Below are 14,102 nucleotides of genomic sequence, written 5' to 3' on the forward strand. Positions count from 1 at the left end.
AAGAACGTGTGGCCAAAGTGTTGTTTTACCTGGAAGGTATGTTTGGGCCCTTGGGTACTGGGGAGGGAGGAGGTAAATGGGCAAATGTTACACTTTCACTGGTTACAGGGGCAGGTGCCATAGGGCTGGGGGGAGGTGTTGGGGGTGAAGGAAGTGTGGACCAGGGTGTCCCAGTTGGAACGGTCCTTGCGGAAGGTGGACAAAGTGGGGGAAGGGGAATATGTGTCTGATGGTGGTATCTCGCTGGAGGAGGCGGAAATGGCTTCTGATGACCTTCTGGATGTGGAAGCTGCTGGGATGGTAGGTAAGGACAAGGTGGGGCTTGAGGACTGAAGTGCAGGTGATGGGTCAGATCCTGTCGACAACGGTGCTGGGGAAGAAGGTGGACATTTCGGAGGCTCCCTTTTCGAAGTTGGTGTCATCTGAACATACGTGATGGAGACGGAGGAACTGAGAGAATGGGATTTACAGGAAGTGGGGTGTGAGGATGTATAGTCCAGGTAGCTGTGGGAGTCAGTGGGTTTGTAGTGGATATTAGTGGTCAGTCTATCCCCAGAAAAGGAAACAGATGTCGAGGAGGGAAGGGAGGAGTCAGAGATAGACCAGGTGAAAGGGAGGGAAGGGTGGAAATTGGAAGCGAAATGAATGATCTTTTCCAATCCTGGATGAGAGAGGGAAGCAGCACCGATGATATAATCAATGTATCAGAGAAAGAGTTGCAGGTGCATCCGGAATAGGACCGGAACAAGGAATGTTCCACAAATCTCATGAAGGGACAGGCAAACAGGGTCCCATGCACCTTTCTGACCTGATGAAAATGAGGAAGCCCCCCAGTTTATCTGCCCCTCTCTACACCAAATGTTCAAAGAGCAGGAGCTGAATTGCAATGAAAGATTTAGCATTAACTTCTTTAAAAAGGGCAGAGGAGCTGAAGTCTAAAACAGTCCACATACACCTGGCCCATGGACTCCTGAAGGCTAAAATGGCAGAATGGCCTTCGGGGGATCACAAAGTCCCAACTGTAGTGAACCCTTGCTCTAGAGCCGAGTCCTTTCAGTCCCCATGAAGAGGACAACCTTCCTTTGCATTTTAGTGGCTGCAGCAATGGTCGAAATGCCAACAACATCAATGACGATTCCCAGGTGGATGTAGCTCCATAACCCATAATTTCTAGTGATTAGCCAAAAAAGGTGTGCGGCCACTGGGGCAAAGACGGGGAGGGGACTGCGGCTCCTCTCCATCATATGACAGGATCCCACCACGTTTGACCGGGGCATTGAAGATAAAGTGACTGTCCTTTAAATTGTTTTCTTTCTGTTTGAATTGTCGTATTTGTTGCTGCTTATTGCTAATCAGGCAGATGATCAAAGTTTTGTTTTGGGGAAAAGAGTTCCCTTTCAGTTTGACAGAAAGCTCAGTTAACCACCTGCTCTCACTCAGACACCCTTTCTCAGACCATTACCACCCATCGTGTGTGGGAGCTGTTACCAAGCGCTGGGGGACAGGCCTGGCACAAGGCCTTCTGTCTCAATTCTTTCATAAATCAGTCTGCCTGGGCATGTTGTGATACACTTCATGGCGACCACACCCTGAGGTAGGATTTGAACCCAGACTCTTTGACCCAGAGATAGGGACACTACCTCTGTACCATAAGACCCTGAACTATTTTGTTTAAACAAAACAATGAGCCAAATTAAACAAAAACTGAGGTTTACAACCCCTTAAAGGACACAATAGTGAAAGTCAGTATGTTTTAAAGGAGACCAGCTGCTCAGTGCTGATCCAGTCTCTCTGTCTCTCTCCTGGCGTAGAACTGTATGATTGGCATTGGGTATGAGCAGGTGTGGCTGGGTTCAGAAGACTCATCCATTTACATCATTGACGCGCTCACCATGACCTGCAACAAGAGGTTGGTGGGTCATCGCAACCAAGTGTCCGACATGATCCAGGAGGAGACAGAGGAGAATGGGGACACTATCAGGTAAGCCACCTCCCCACACCCACAATTACACCTCGCTCCGTCCCTCCCTCCTCACCCATCGCCTGGAAAACCAGTGAGAGAGCCTCCTTCACCAAAGTGAAGGTCAAAGTCAACTCAGAATTCCCAGGTATCCAGCCAGACCCCATCCCCACTCTCTGAGGGATACTGGAAAAGGCACTGATCCCCACTCACTGGTACCTACAATCTCGAGGGGCCCGGATGATTTGGTCATGTTATGGGCTAGGAACCCAGTAAGCTGAGGGCTGAATGTCCAGCAGAAAGTGAGTTCAAATCCAAACATGAGAAGCTGAGAAACTCCAGCCATGCAATAACCTAGTCTCAGTTAGTGGTGACCAAGGAACCACCAGCAGTTATTGTAAAAATCCCATCTGCTCACCAATGTCCTTTAGGGAAGGAAACTGCCATCCTTACCTGGTCTGGCCTACATGTGACTCCAGACCCACAGCAATGTGGTTGACTCTTAATTGCCCTATGGGCAATTAGGGATGGACAATAAATGCTGCCTGGCCAGTGATGCCCACATCTGTAATAAATAAGGAGGGGGACACACAGATAGAGAGAGACAGTACATGGAAGAACTTCAGCAGATTTCATTTCCACTCCAGTCAGATTTACTCCTGTAGCCTGGACGGCTCCATTCTGCTGTGGGACCCAGGACTGATGGAGATAAAGAGCCAGTTCCAGTTACCTCAGTGTTGGAGGCTCACATCCATTTTGCTGCATCACGACCACATCTGGTGCTGTGAGTATTGTCACATCATTCTCTCGGGCAAAGTGAGGGAGCTGGAGATTGACACAGAATCTGTGATGATCGTTATTCAGTAAGACAGCTGTAATTCCCAGTGTGTGCTGTGCTGTCTCATCTTGATCCAGTCAGTATGTCAGTAACACCAAGATTTTGAACAGATTGTGAAACCGAACCCTGTGTCAACCATTTTTAAAGAAGAACATAAGAGTTTCTTCCTGGTGACCAGGGCAGTATTAATCCCTCAATCTATATCATAGAAACTTTATTATAAGGTCTTCATCCCATCAATTTCCCTCCTAGCTTACTTTGCACAAATATGTCATTATGTTTCATACAATTCGGTAATGACTACCCATCAGGAATGCCTTAATGATTACAAAATGCTTTTCGACATCCCAAGTACCATAAAGTGAATGAACCCCTCTCTGTCTTGGACACGATGGGCTGAATGGCTTGTGTTCTCAGATGTCATTTCTGTGATTTCTTGATTTTCTAGAGTGCCCCTTGCTTCTGTCCATCTCCTCCTCTCACAATTCAATGCTGCTGATCTGTTTGTTCAGTTTATTCTCATCTCGTAAGGTCTGACCAAATCAGAGTCTGGTCCGGACCAGAGAAACCTCTGGGTATCCAGGGTCTAGGGTCATCTCACCACAGGAGTGCCATCTCCTCACACAGGCATTCAGGAGGTTTAGAATAATTTACAATCGATACACCAATTTGAATTTAATTCCTTCTCTCTATCTTTCTCATTTCTTTCAATACTTCCTTCTACTCTTCACCTTTCTCTTCCTCCTTCCTTCTCACTGTCCCTTTCTCTGTCTCTCTCTCTCTATCTCTCGTTCTCTCTGTCTCTTGCTCTCTCCTCGATTCTCTTGGCCTTTCATATTCCTGTTCCCGCTTTCTTGTTCTTTGCATTTATCTCTTCTTCCTCTCTTTTTATCTTAATGCTCCTCTCCTATCACCTCTTCTTTCTTTCATATTTTGTATATATTTTATATATCCGTTATTCTCTCTCAATCTTCACAATTTGGTCTATCCTTTCTTTCTTCCCTTTCCATTTCTCTCCTTGTCTCTTTTTCTATTGCACTTCCTGTTTACTCTTTTGTTTTCTTCAATCTCTTTCCCCTCTCCTGTTTCCTCTCTCTATGTCTTTCTCTCCCCCTCTCTCTCCTGTTTTTCTCCCTCTCGCTCCCCCTTTCTCCTCTTTCCTTCTCTCTCTCTCTTTCTCTCTCCCCCTCTCTTGCCCTCTCCTTGTTGTTTTCTCTATCTCTCTCTTTACCGTTCTCTCCTCTCTCCTCTCTCCAACTCTCTCTCCCTCTCCCTCTCTCTCCCCTTGTATATCTTTCCCAGGTGTTGAATACAGTCTGTTGGTCCTTGCTCGAGATGGGACACAGATCCAGGAGGTGACCTTGACACCAAGTCCTGAGGGTAGCTCCAACCTCATGACTGACTTCCTCATCATCCCTCAGGTATCTCAGTTCCAGCCCCTGGAGATGACGTCAAGACATCGGAGAGGTTACACTTCAGGGGTCATAGTGCTGCACTGTCGGAGGGTCAGTGGGGGGAGTGTTGAAGGATTGGGGGTTGTGGCTTTATATCTGGTGTGATGGTCATAGTGGGAGGGTTGACTGATGATATCATGGAGTGGGAGGGTTGACCGATGACATCACAGAGAGGGAGGGTTGACTGATGACATCACAGAGTAGGTGGATTGACTGATGATGTCATGGAGTGGGAGGGTTGTCAGATGACATTACGGAGTGGGAGGGTTGACCAATGACATCACGGAGTGAGAGGGTTGACCAATGACATCACGGAGTGGGAGGGTTGACCAATGACATCACGGAGTGGGAGGGTTGACAGATGACATCACGGAGTGGGAGGGTTGACAGGTGACATCACGGAGTGGGAGGGTTGACAGGTGACATCACAGAGTGGGAGGGTTGCCCGATGACATCACGGAGTGGGAGGGTTGTGGTCTTGGACTTTTACGGGTTGACAGATGACATCAAAAGTTGGAGGTTGAGGGGTGGAGATATTAGTATGAGAAGTGTTGGGAAGAGGATGTGGGGTATGAAATCAATGCTGGGTGGGAGGGGAATTATCATGCTTCCCTTAACTTATTTCAGTCCTTTTGACAAAACAACAAACAAACGCACACGCAAATACTCATACCTTGTACTGCAATGTCAGAGGCTCAGTGCTGATGGAGTGCCACACTGTCAGAGGGTCAGCGCTGAGGGAGCGCCGCACTGTTGGAGTGTCAGTGATGAGGGAGTGCCGCGCTGTCAGAGGGTCAGTGATGAGGGAGCGCCGCGCTGTCAGAGGGTCAATGCTGAGGGAGCGGCGCACTGTCATGGCAGACAATGGCTTGAGCAGTCCCCTCCAAACCACCACTCCCCTCTTCCCACGCTGGCGGTTATGTAGTGAATACAGAGAGGCAGCACATATTTGACACTAGACTGAATTCCTGTTGCAGAGAGATGAACTTTGGGTTGTGTGCAGCCAGCGAGCGAACCTGTACATCTGGAAAACAGATGATCTCAAGGATCCAATTGAAACTATCCCACTGCCAGGCTGCTCAAACATTACCTGCATGATTCACGTCAAAAATCAGGTATGTAACTAACATGGCTCCAATAGGGTCAAATATCCGACCAGAGCCCCTAAGTAACGCCTCATGGATACTCTACATGTTACTCACCCCTAAACCATATCTGTAACCATATCTTATTCCTGGAACTTAACTCCAACACCAACTAATTCCTAAGCCTTAACTCTAATCTTATCTCCAAACTAAACCCTAACCCTGACCCCTAACTCTATTACTAACTGTAACAAGTGGTAAGTAACATTATCGCCACACACAAACTAGGCAGTCAGTATCTCCATCAAGACAGAATCTAATCACCACCCCTTGACATTCAATAATGTTACCCTTACTGAAGCCCTGACTCTGAACATCCTGGGAGTTACCATCCACCAGAAACTGAACTGGACTCACTATATAAACATTAATTAATACGGTTCCTTCAGCGTCCCTGGGTCAAATTCCTGAAACTCCTTTCCTGATAGCATTGTGGGTGTCCCTACACCAAATGGACTGCAGTGGTTCAAGAAGGCAGCTCACCACCACCTTTCCCAGGACAGCTAGTGATGAGTAATTAATGACTGGCCAGCTAGTGATGTCTACATCCCATGACAGAATAACAAGATCCCTGTCTGACCCCTAATGCTGAGATTAACTCCTTGTTTACTCCTAACCCAAACTCCTAACTAATTCCTAACCTTAACGCTAACTAATCTCCCTTTTGTACTCATCCTAGCTCTAACCAATCTATCCAGAAGCCAACCATATCTTTAACTATCAAATAACCTCTAACTCTTATCCTCATCCTAAACAGGATACCAACCCTAAACTAACCCCCAACACTCAATCTAACCCCTAACCTTAAACACAATTGAATTTGATTGTAAACCTTAATATTAATTGTAACTCCAGGTAATCTTCTAATTCTAACCCTAACCCTAATCTCAATTTGACACCATATCTGCCATGAACACTACCTCAAATCTGGTCCCAATCTAAACTCTTAGCCTAACCTCTAATACACACTCAAATCGAAATCTAATGCCAATCCTAACTCCTAGTCCCAAGCGTAGATGTTCACCAATGATTGCACAATATTCAACAACATTCATGACTCCTCAGATACTGAAGCAGTCCGTGTTCAAATGTAACAAGATCTGGACAATATCCAGACTTGGGCTGACAACTGGCAATTCACGTTCATGCCACGCAAATGCCAGGCAATGACCATCTCTTAAAAAAATGCAATATAACCATTGCCCCTTGGCATTCAATGGTGTTACCATCACTGAACCACCCCACTATCAACACCCTGAGGTGTACCATTGACCAGAAACTGAACTGGACTCACCACCTAAACACAGTGGCTACAAGAGCAGGTCAGCCGCTATGAATACTCCAGCGAGTAACTCACCTCCTGACTCCCCGAAGTCTATCCACCATTTAGGGGCAGCACAGTGGCTCAGTGGTTAGCACTGCTGCCTCACAGCGCCAGGGACTCGGGTTCGATTCCAGCCTCAGGCGACTGTCTGTGTGGAGTTTGCACATTCTCACCATGTCTGCGTGAGTTTCCTCCAGGTGCTCCGATTTCCTCCCACAGTCCAAAGATGTGCAGGTTAGGTGGATTAGCCATGCTAAATTGCCCATAGTGTTCAGGGATGTGTAGATTAGGGGGATAGGTCTAGGTGGGTTGCTCTGAGGGGGTGTGGACTTGTTGGGCCGAAGGGCCTATTTCCACACTGTAGGGATTCTATGATCTGATCTACAAGGTACAAGTCAGGAGTGTGATGGAATACTCCCCACTTGCCCCTGGATGGGGGCAGCCCCAACAACACTCAAGAAGCTTGACACCATCCAGGACAAAGCAGCCGCTTGATTGGCACCACATTCACAAACATCCACTCCCTCCACCACTGACAATCCGTGGTAGCAATGTGTACTGTCTACAAGTTGCACTGCAGAAGTTACAGTCATCAAGTCATAAAACACGGAAATGAACCATGTTGACCATAATCCCAAACTAAACTGGTACAACCCACCCGCACGTGGCCCATATCCCTGCAAACATTTCTTATTCATGTACTTTTCTAAATGTCTTTTAAACATTGTAACTGTACCCACATCCACCACTTCCTCTGGAAGTTCATTCACCAAATGGGGGAGCTGAATGCCTAGTGGTATCATTGCTGGACTGATAATCCAGAAACCCAGATAATGTTCTGGAGACCCGGGTTCGAATTCCGCCACGGCACATGGTGGCATTTGAATTCAATAAAATATCTGGAATTAAGAGTCTAATGATGACCATAAACCCAGTGTCAATTGTCAGGAAAAACCCATCTGGTTCACTAATGTCCTTTATGGAAGGAAACTGCCATCCTTACCTGGTCTGGCCTGCATGTGACTCCAGACCCAGAACAATGTGGTTGACTCTTAACTGCCCTCTGGGCAATTAGGGATGGGCAATAAATGCTGCCCGGCCAGCGACGCCCTCATCCCGTCAATGAACAAAAAAAAAATCCTTAGACAACACCTTCCAAACTTCCAACCTCAAAAAGGACAAGGGCAGCAGATACTTGGAAGCATCACAGCCCTTCAGGATTCGCTCCGAGCTGAGATGGTGTGCCATTCAGAGGGGAACCTGCAGGTTATGATGTTTCCGAGTGCCTGAGGCCCTTGTTTTCAGGGGTAAAGGCACTTTGTAGATTTTTGTCTTTTGGTGCTGTTTAGTAGCTCATTCTCAGAACTACACATTAGGTTATCCTTTTGTTATTAAATGTCTGAACTGGGACACCAGCAACTCTCCAATCATAGGACTTTTATGTAGTTGGTGTGTGTGTGTTACTGTGGGTTTCAGCTGTCTCTGGTAGCCCCCAAAGTTCACCAACTGGAATGTGAACTCCTGCTGATTCTGTCTATCCCCCTCCCAGGTCTGGGTTGGAGGAGGAGGAACCACCAACAATGGAAAGGGATGCATTTATATCATCAACTCAGAGTGCTACTCACTGGAGAAGGAACTGGAAGCTCCTTGTGGTGGTATTGGAGCTCTCTGCTCAGCTGAAGATCGGTATGTGTTGAGTGGGACACAGGACAGCAAAGCCATCATCTGGAAAGTGGACTGAGGCATTGGGTACAGAGCCACCATTGCCCTGTCTCGTTGTGTTGGATGCTATTTTTCTGTCAGACTGCTTTGGGCCAGTGTTGGAGGTGGCAGGGTTTCGATGCCCTTTCCCTCTGTCCCTCTCTTGCCAGGGGCTGGAGTGGTCATTGGTGGAGCAATAGTGACTAAGGAACGATCCTCCCTCACCAGCCCTGTCTCAGGAGGGTCTCAGATGTGCAATTTTCCCTCTCCACCCTTCCATCAGAAAATTCAGACCATACCGGAATCAAAGGAGCTGTTTGCCAACTGGCCCCAACCCCAAAGATGCCAATGGCCAAAGATGACCCATGGCCAGAAACAAGCAACAGCACGATTATTGCGAGAAGGTGTGCAATGGGAATAAGAAGACATCTAACATTCCTTTGTTTTAAATCTTATTTAAACTATGACTTAGCTGCATAACCAAATGTGTGTTCTGTGTGGTTGGTTCTATAGGTCATATTTAGCTGAATTATTTTGTGTCAGACCCCTCTCAGTGTCAGTCCCTGTCCTCACCTTCTTGCTAACACTCTTAGGGGCAGGGAGCTGAGTGGGACAACAGCCACAGTGAGTTCAAAATCATCAGATCACTGCAAAAACAAACCCCAATTTTCTCAAACTCAGATGTATCAACTGACTCTTCCTGCCTTTGGGAGTTAATCCCCCACTAAACGCCTCAGTAAAACGCAAAGAGCAAAAATGTGGAGGTGCCAGTGTTGGACTGGGGTGGACAAGGTCAGAAATCTCACAACAACAGGTTACAGTGACTTCACCTGAAAAAGGGGCTGCACTCCAAAAACTTGTGATTTCAAATAAACCTGTTGGACTATAACCTAGTGCTGTGTGATTTCTGACCTTGAAGTGCAAAGACAGAGAGATTTGATGTCCCATTTAACACATGGGTGAGCAGTGACAGATCTGAGGGCTGCGATCTTTTACATGCACATTACTCAAAGTGATTAAGTGTAAACATTTGAAAGGGAAGCTAAATCTCTTCATCTCTTCCTCCCCTTTGAAGAGGCTAAGAACAGTGAACCATGGATCAAAGATTAAATACAAGTGATTTAGCTCAGAGGGCAGAGAAACCTCTTCACACACGAAGGTGGACAAAGTCAGAAGTTGCACGACACCAGTTTGCAGCGGTGACAAAGGAGCAGCGCTCCCAAAGCTTGTGTTTTCAAATAAACCTGTTGGACTATAAGCTGGTATCATGTGACATCTTACCTTGTCCACCCCAATCCAACACCGGCACCTTCACACAAAGGTGGATGCTGGTGCATTTACTCCCACATGTAGAATATTGTATACAATTCTGGTTGCCCTTCTATTGGAAGGATGTTGTTAAACTTGAGAGGGTGCAGAAAAGATTTACAAGGATGTTGCCACAACTGGAGGGTTTGAGCTGTAGGGAGAGGCCGAATAAGCTGGGGCTTGTCTTTTCCCTGCAGTGTCAGGGGCTGAGCGGTGACTTTATAGAGGTTTATAACATCATGAGAAGCATGGATAAGGTGACTTGATAAAGGTCTTTATCTCCAGGGTAGAGGAGTCCGAAACTAGAGGGCATAGGTTTAAGGGGAGAGGGGAAAAGATTTAAGAAGGACCTGAGGGGCAACTTTTTCACGCAGAGGATAGTGCGCGTATGGAAGGAGCTGCCAGAGAAAGTGATGGAGGCTGGTACAATTACAACATTTAAAAGGCATCTGGATAGGTACATGAATAGGAAGGGTTTAGAGGGATATGGGCCAAATGCTGGCAAGTAGGACTGGATTAATTGAGGATATCTGGTCAGCATAGATGAGTTGGACCTGTTTCCTTGCTGTATGACTCTATACCTGGTTGAGGGAGAAACTCAAGTTCAAGATAAGATTTTTTTGTAGATAGTGAAACACTGTTGGTTGTGAGAAAAATTGAGCATGATGGTTAAATGTAATAATAAAAACAATTCCCTTCTGTGGAGGATGAAGGTTGACCAGGAAGAGTTGGGCCAATGGTCTTACTGTATTGCAACTTTGATTTAGCAGGTGAACACTTTCAGAGAGCCAGGCCAGATAGAGCTAAGAATACAGAATGGCATGAATGGTCTGTGCTGGGACATTGGGAGGATTTCCTTTCAATCGCACCCCCATCAGATTCAGATCAATATCTGGCACATTCTTTGGAAAACATATTACTGCTGGAGATATTCAATCTGCATTAGCTGTTATTGACACTTTCAGTTACTGGTCTACAGTCAATATTTGCTCAATTACTGGTCAGTTCTGAATATTATCAGAATATTGTCTACCCCGTGCTGTCCCTTTCCTGGGAGTGTTTGATGGGGACAGTGTAGAGGGAGCTTTACTCTGTATCTAACCCCATGCTGTCCCTGTCCCTGGGAGTGTTTGATGTGGACAGTGTACTTGGAGCTTTACTCTGTATCTAACCCCGTGCTGTCCCTGTCCCTGAGAGTGTTTGATGGAGACAGTGTCGAGGTTTGTTTACTTTCAGTTTAAAAGCATTGAGGGAGTTTGCCTCCATATCTAACCCCATGCAATCCTGTCCCGGGAGTTTTTGATAAGGACAGTGTCAAGTTAACTTTACATTCAGTTTAAAACAGCTTTACTCTGTTCGTCACCTCATGCTGTCCCTGTCTTGGAAGTGTTTGATGGGGGATAGTGTATAGGGAGCTTTACCTTGTTTTTAAACCTGTGCTGTTCCCGCTCTGGGGTGTTTGATGGGGACAATGTACAGGGACCGTTACTCTGTGTCTAACTCCGTGCTGTTCCTGTTCTGGGAGAATTTGACATTGATCCCTTGAAGATGTTTCTGCTCTCTGCTTCCAATCACATTCTGATGCTAACAGCTCATTTAGAACCTCAATGCCAGAATGGACTACCTTCATCATCTACATTCAGTTGTAATACTCTCTCTCTCTGCTCACCAATCCTCCAGGATTATCCAAAATTTCCTTTCAGGCTCAGTGTTCCGGAAGACTTCATGCCCCCCCTGCTCCCCAATACAGTGGAGAGAGTGGTGTGTGTGTGTGGGGTGAAAGGTCCAGGGGTTTGGAGCTGGCTTTATTGATGGATTGACACATTAAAGTGAATGGAACAGTTGCCTTGGTAACACTGGGTCTCGGCAAGAGCTACATTTTGTGGCCACTTTTACTGGGTCCCAATTGTAAAGCTTGGTTTTATTTTGAAAACGGATTTCAAATCCCTCAAAACACGAGGGTGGAACTCTCAGTTCCCTGGGTGATCGTTACAGCAACGCCCCTAGCCCTTCCCATCCTAGCACGCCCCATACGTCCCATGCCTGCTTATCTTATCAGTCCCAACACTTCTCAAGGAAAAACTGAGGCAGTGGCGTTAGTGTGGTCGCATCTGTTTATTGATAAAACTAATCGGGTACCTCACAAATTCTGAGACATGCTTTTCCTCTTAAAAAACTTCCATTGGACTTTAATAGTTAACATCCAGTCATTCACCAATGAGCTTTGACAAGCAGATGTACAGACATGGCCTTTGTATCCGCGGTGGGTTTTCTGGGCCGCTGGCTTTGTGCTTGTGGGGCCTCCAATTCATTTGCCCTGAGCCTTCTGAGCTTTCTGTGCAGACTTTGTGATCTTGCCAGCACTGACTGCTTTCTTCTCAACGTTCTTGATGACTCCCACCGCAACAGTCTGCCTCATGTCACGCACAGCGAACCGCCCTGTAAAACACCGACACACGCTGCATCAGCAATAGGAAATGGGAAGAGGACAGGTACCTGTAACATCAGCGGGCTGTCAGTGAATAGCACACTTTATCCACCACACAGAAAGGTCAGGGGTTCCCAAACCTACTCCAGCCGTGCCAGGCAACATTTCAATGCAGTACTGAGGGAGCACCACACTGTCGGAGGGTCGGCGCTGAGGGGGCGCCGCACTGTCGGAGGGTGGGGCCTTTTGAATGCGGAATCAAATCAAGGCCCTCTGTCCTTTCAGCTGAGTAGTTTATTATTGTTGTTGTCCTTGCATTATGGCAATATTTATCATATTGACAGATGGTTGTGTTTTGATGTTGCTGTTGTGGGATCTTGCTGTGCACAGATTGACTGTTTAGCTTCCTATGTTATTATAACACTGAGCATGTTTTAGAAAGCCCTTCACTGACTCTAAAACATTTGGGGGAATTGCCAAGCTGCCTCTATGTGCTGCTGGTTACTCACCCAGAGGAGGGTACTTGGAAAAGCTCTCCACACACATGGGTTTCCCAGGAGACATCTCAACAATGGCAGCATCACCAGACTTCAGGGTTTTCGGATTGTCCTCCAGTTTCTTGCCGGAACGACGGTCAATCTTCTCTTTGAGCTCGGCAAACTTGCAGGCAATGTGTGCAGTGTGGCAGTCAATGACTGGGGAGTAGCCAGCACTGATCTGACCAGGGTGGTTCAGGATGATCACCTGTGGACACAGATATTATCAACTCTGTGGTTAAACTCTCCACTCTCAACTAAATCATCCTCACTTTTATGGCTGTTTCCAAAACCTACAACACGGAACTGATGGTTCACCCCAGTGGGAATGTTCCATGATCCACACCAGCCTCCTGCTATTTTCTCTCTCTCAATCAGCGTTTCCTCACGTTCCTTTCTCCTGCTTGTATCTGTCCACTTGTCTGTTCATCTCATTCTGCAATTACTGGATTACTGCACAAACATCTTTCCCAATGACCCAGTCACTGCCCCAGAGAGGAAGGGGACAGTGTGAGACCCACTGCCCCGAGAATGAGAGGACAGTGTGAGACCCACTGCCCCAGACAGCGAGAGGACAGTGTGAGACCCACTGTTCCAGAGAGCGAGAGGACAGTGTGAGACCCACTGCCCCAGAGAGCAAGGCGACAGTGTGAGACCCACTGTCCCACACAGAGAGAGGACAGTGTGAGACCCACTGCCCCAGAGAGCGAGGGGACAGTGTGCCTAGCCTGCTGTGTTGCACTGTGAAATGGGTTTGAGTCTGACAGTACAGGTGCAGTGTCAGCCATGTGTTTTAGATAATTGAGGGAGGGTTCCAATCTCCCCTCTGTTCCCCTCATTTATTTGTTTCTGTCCCTGACACAGTCTCTCTCTCTCTCTGGCATGTTTAATGTTGGCCAACACAGAGTCCTGACCTCTGCTCCATGACCCCTGTACTGTGGCCCCTGTGAATGCTATGAGCCTGTCTCTGCGATGCCCCCGCCTCCCCAATCCCAGTTACCTACTTGGGCAGTGAAGTTGCAGGCTTCTGTGGGTGGGTCGTTCTTACTGTCTCCGCACACGTTGCCACGGCGAACATCCTTGACGGACACGTTCTTCACATTGAAGCCCACATTATCCCCAGGCAGGGCCTCGGACAAGGCTTCATGGTGCATCTCCACCGACTTCACCTCCGTTGTGATGTTGACGGGGGCAAAGGTCACCACCATGCCTGGTTTCAGCACCCCGGTCTCCACACGCCCAACGGGGACTGTACCAATACCTGCCAACAAGCAACAAAACCCCAGTCATACCATACAATGCTAACCCAACGGAAGAGAAGGACTCAGATTAAAGTTCAAGTTAAAGTTCTGACTAGGCCTAGGATTGGTATGACAGTTAGGAATATGGCTGTGAGTTGGGGTATTGG

General features: G+C 47.2%; 2 protein-coding genes across 3 annotated transcripts in view; one reads left to right on the forward strand and one right to left on the reverse strand.

Moving 5' to 3' along the window:
* The first annotated feature begins 258 nt into the window (after window positions 1-258).
* On the forward strand, window positions 259-8,902 carry LOC125485492 (DENN domain-containing protein 3-like). The gene is made up of 6 exons (XM_048608511.1): window positions 259-300; window positions 1,812-1,981; window positions 2,608-2,744; window positions 4,101-4,219; window positions 5,230-5,367; window positions 8,271-8,902. Exons 1-6 carry the CDS (start codon window positions 259-261, stop codon window positions 8,460-8,462), a joined length of 798 nt encoding a protein of 265 aa, XP_048464468.1. The 3' UTR covers window positions 8,463-8,902.
* A 2,924-nt stretch (window positions 8,903-11,826) lies between these two features.
* Window positions 11,827-14,102, reverse strand: part of LOC109933965 (elongation factor 1-alpha 2) — a 23,655-nt gene continuing 21,379 nt past the window's right edge. For both annotated transcript variants that reach the window (XM_048608479.1, XM_048608480.1), the window contains exons 6-8: window positions 13,699-13,955; window positions 12,668-12,902; window positions 11,827-12,169 (exon numbers count right to left, since the gene is read on the reverse strand). In XM_048608479.1, coding sequence (XP_048464436.1) covers window positions 12,039-12,169; window positions 12,668-12,902; window positions 13,699-13,955 — 623 coding nt within the window. In that variant the 3' untranslated portion in view covers window positions 11,827-12,038. The remainder of the gene's footprint in view (window positions 12,170-12,667; window positions 12,903-13,698; window positions 13,956-14,102) is intronic.

The sequence above is a fragment of the Rhincodon typus genome, chromosome 19, assembly GCF_021869965.1.
Source record: "Rhincodon typus isolate 14 chromosome 19, sRhiTyp1.1, whole genome shotgun sequence".
NCBI lineage: Eukaryota > Metazoa > Chordata > Chondrichthyes > Orectolobiformes > Rhincodontidae > Rhincodon > Rhincodon typus.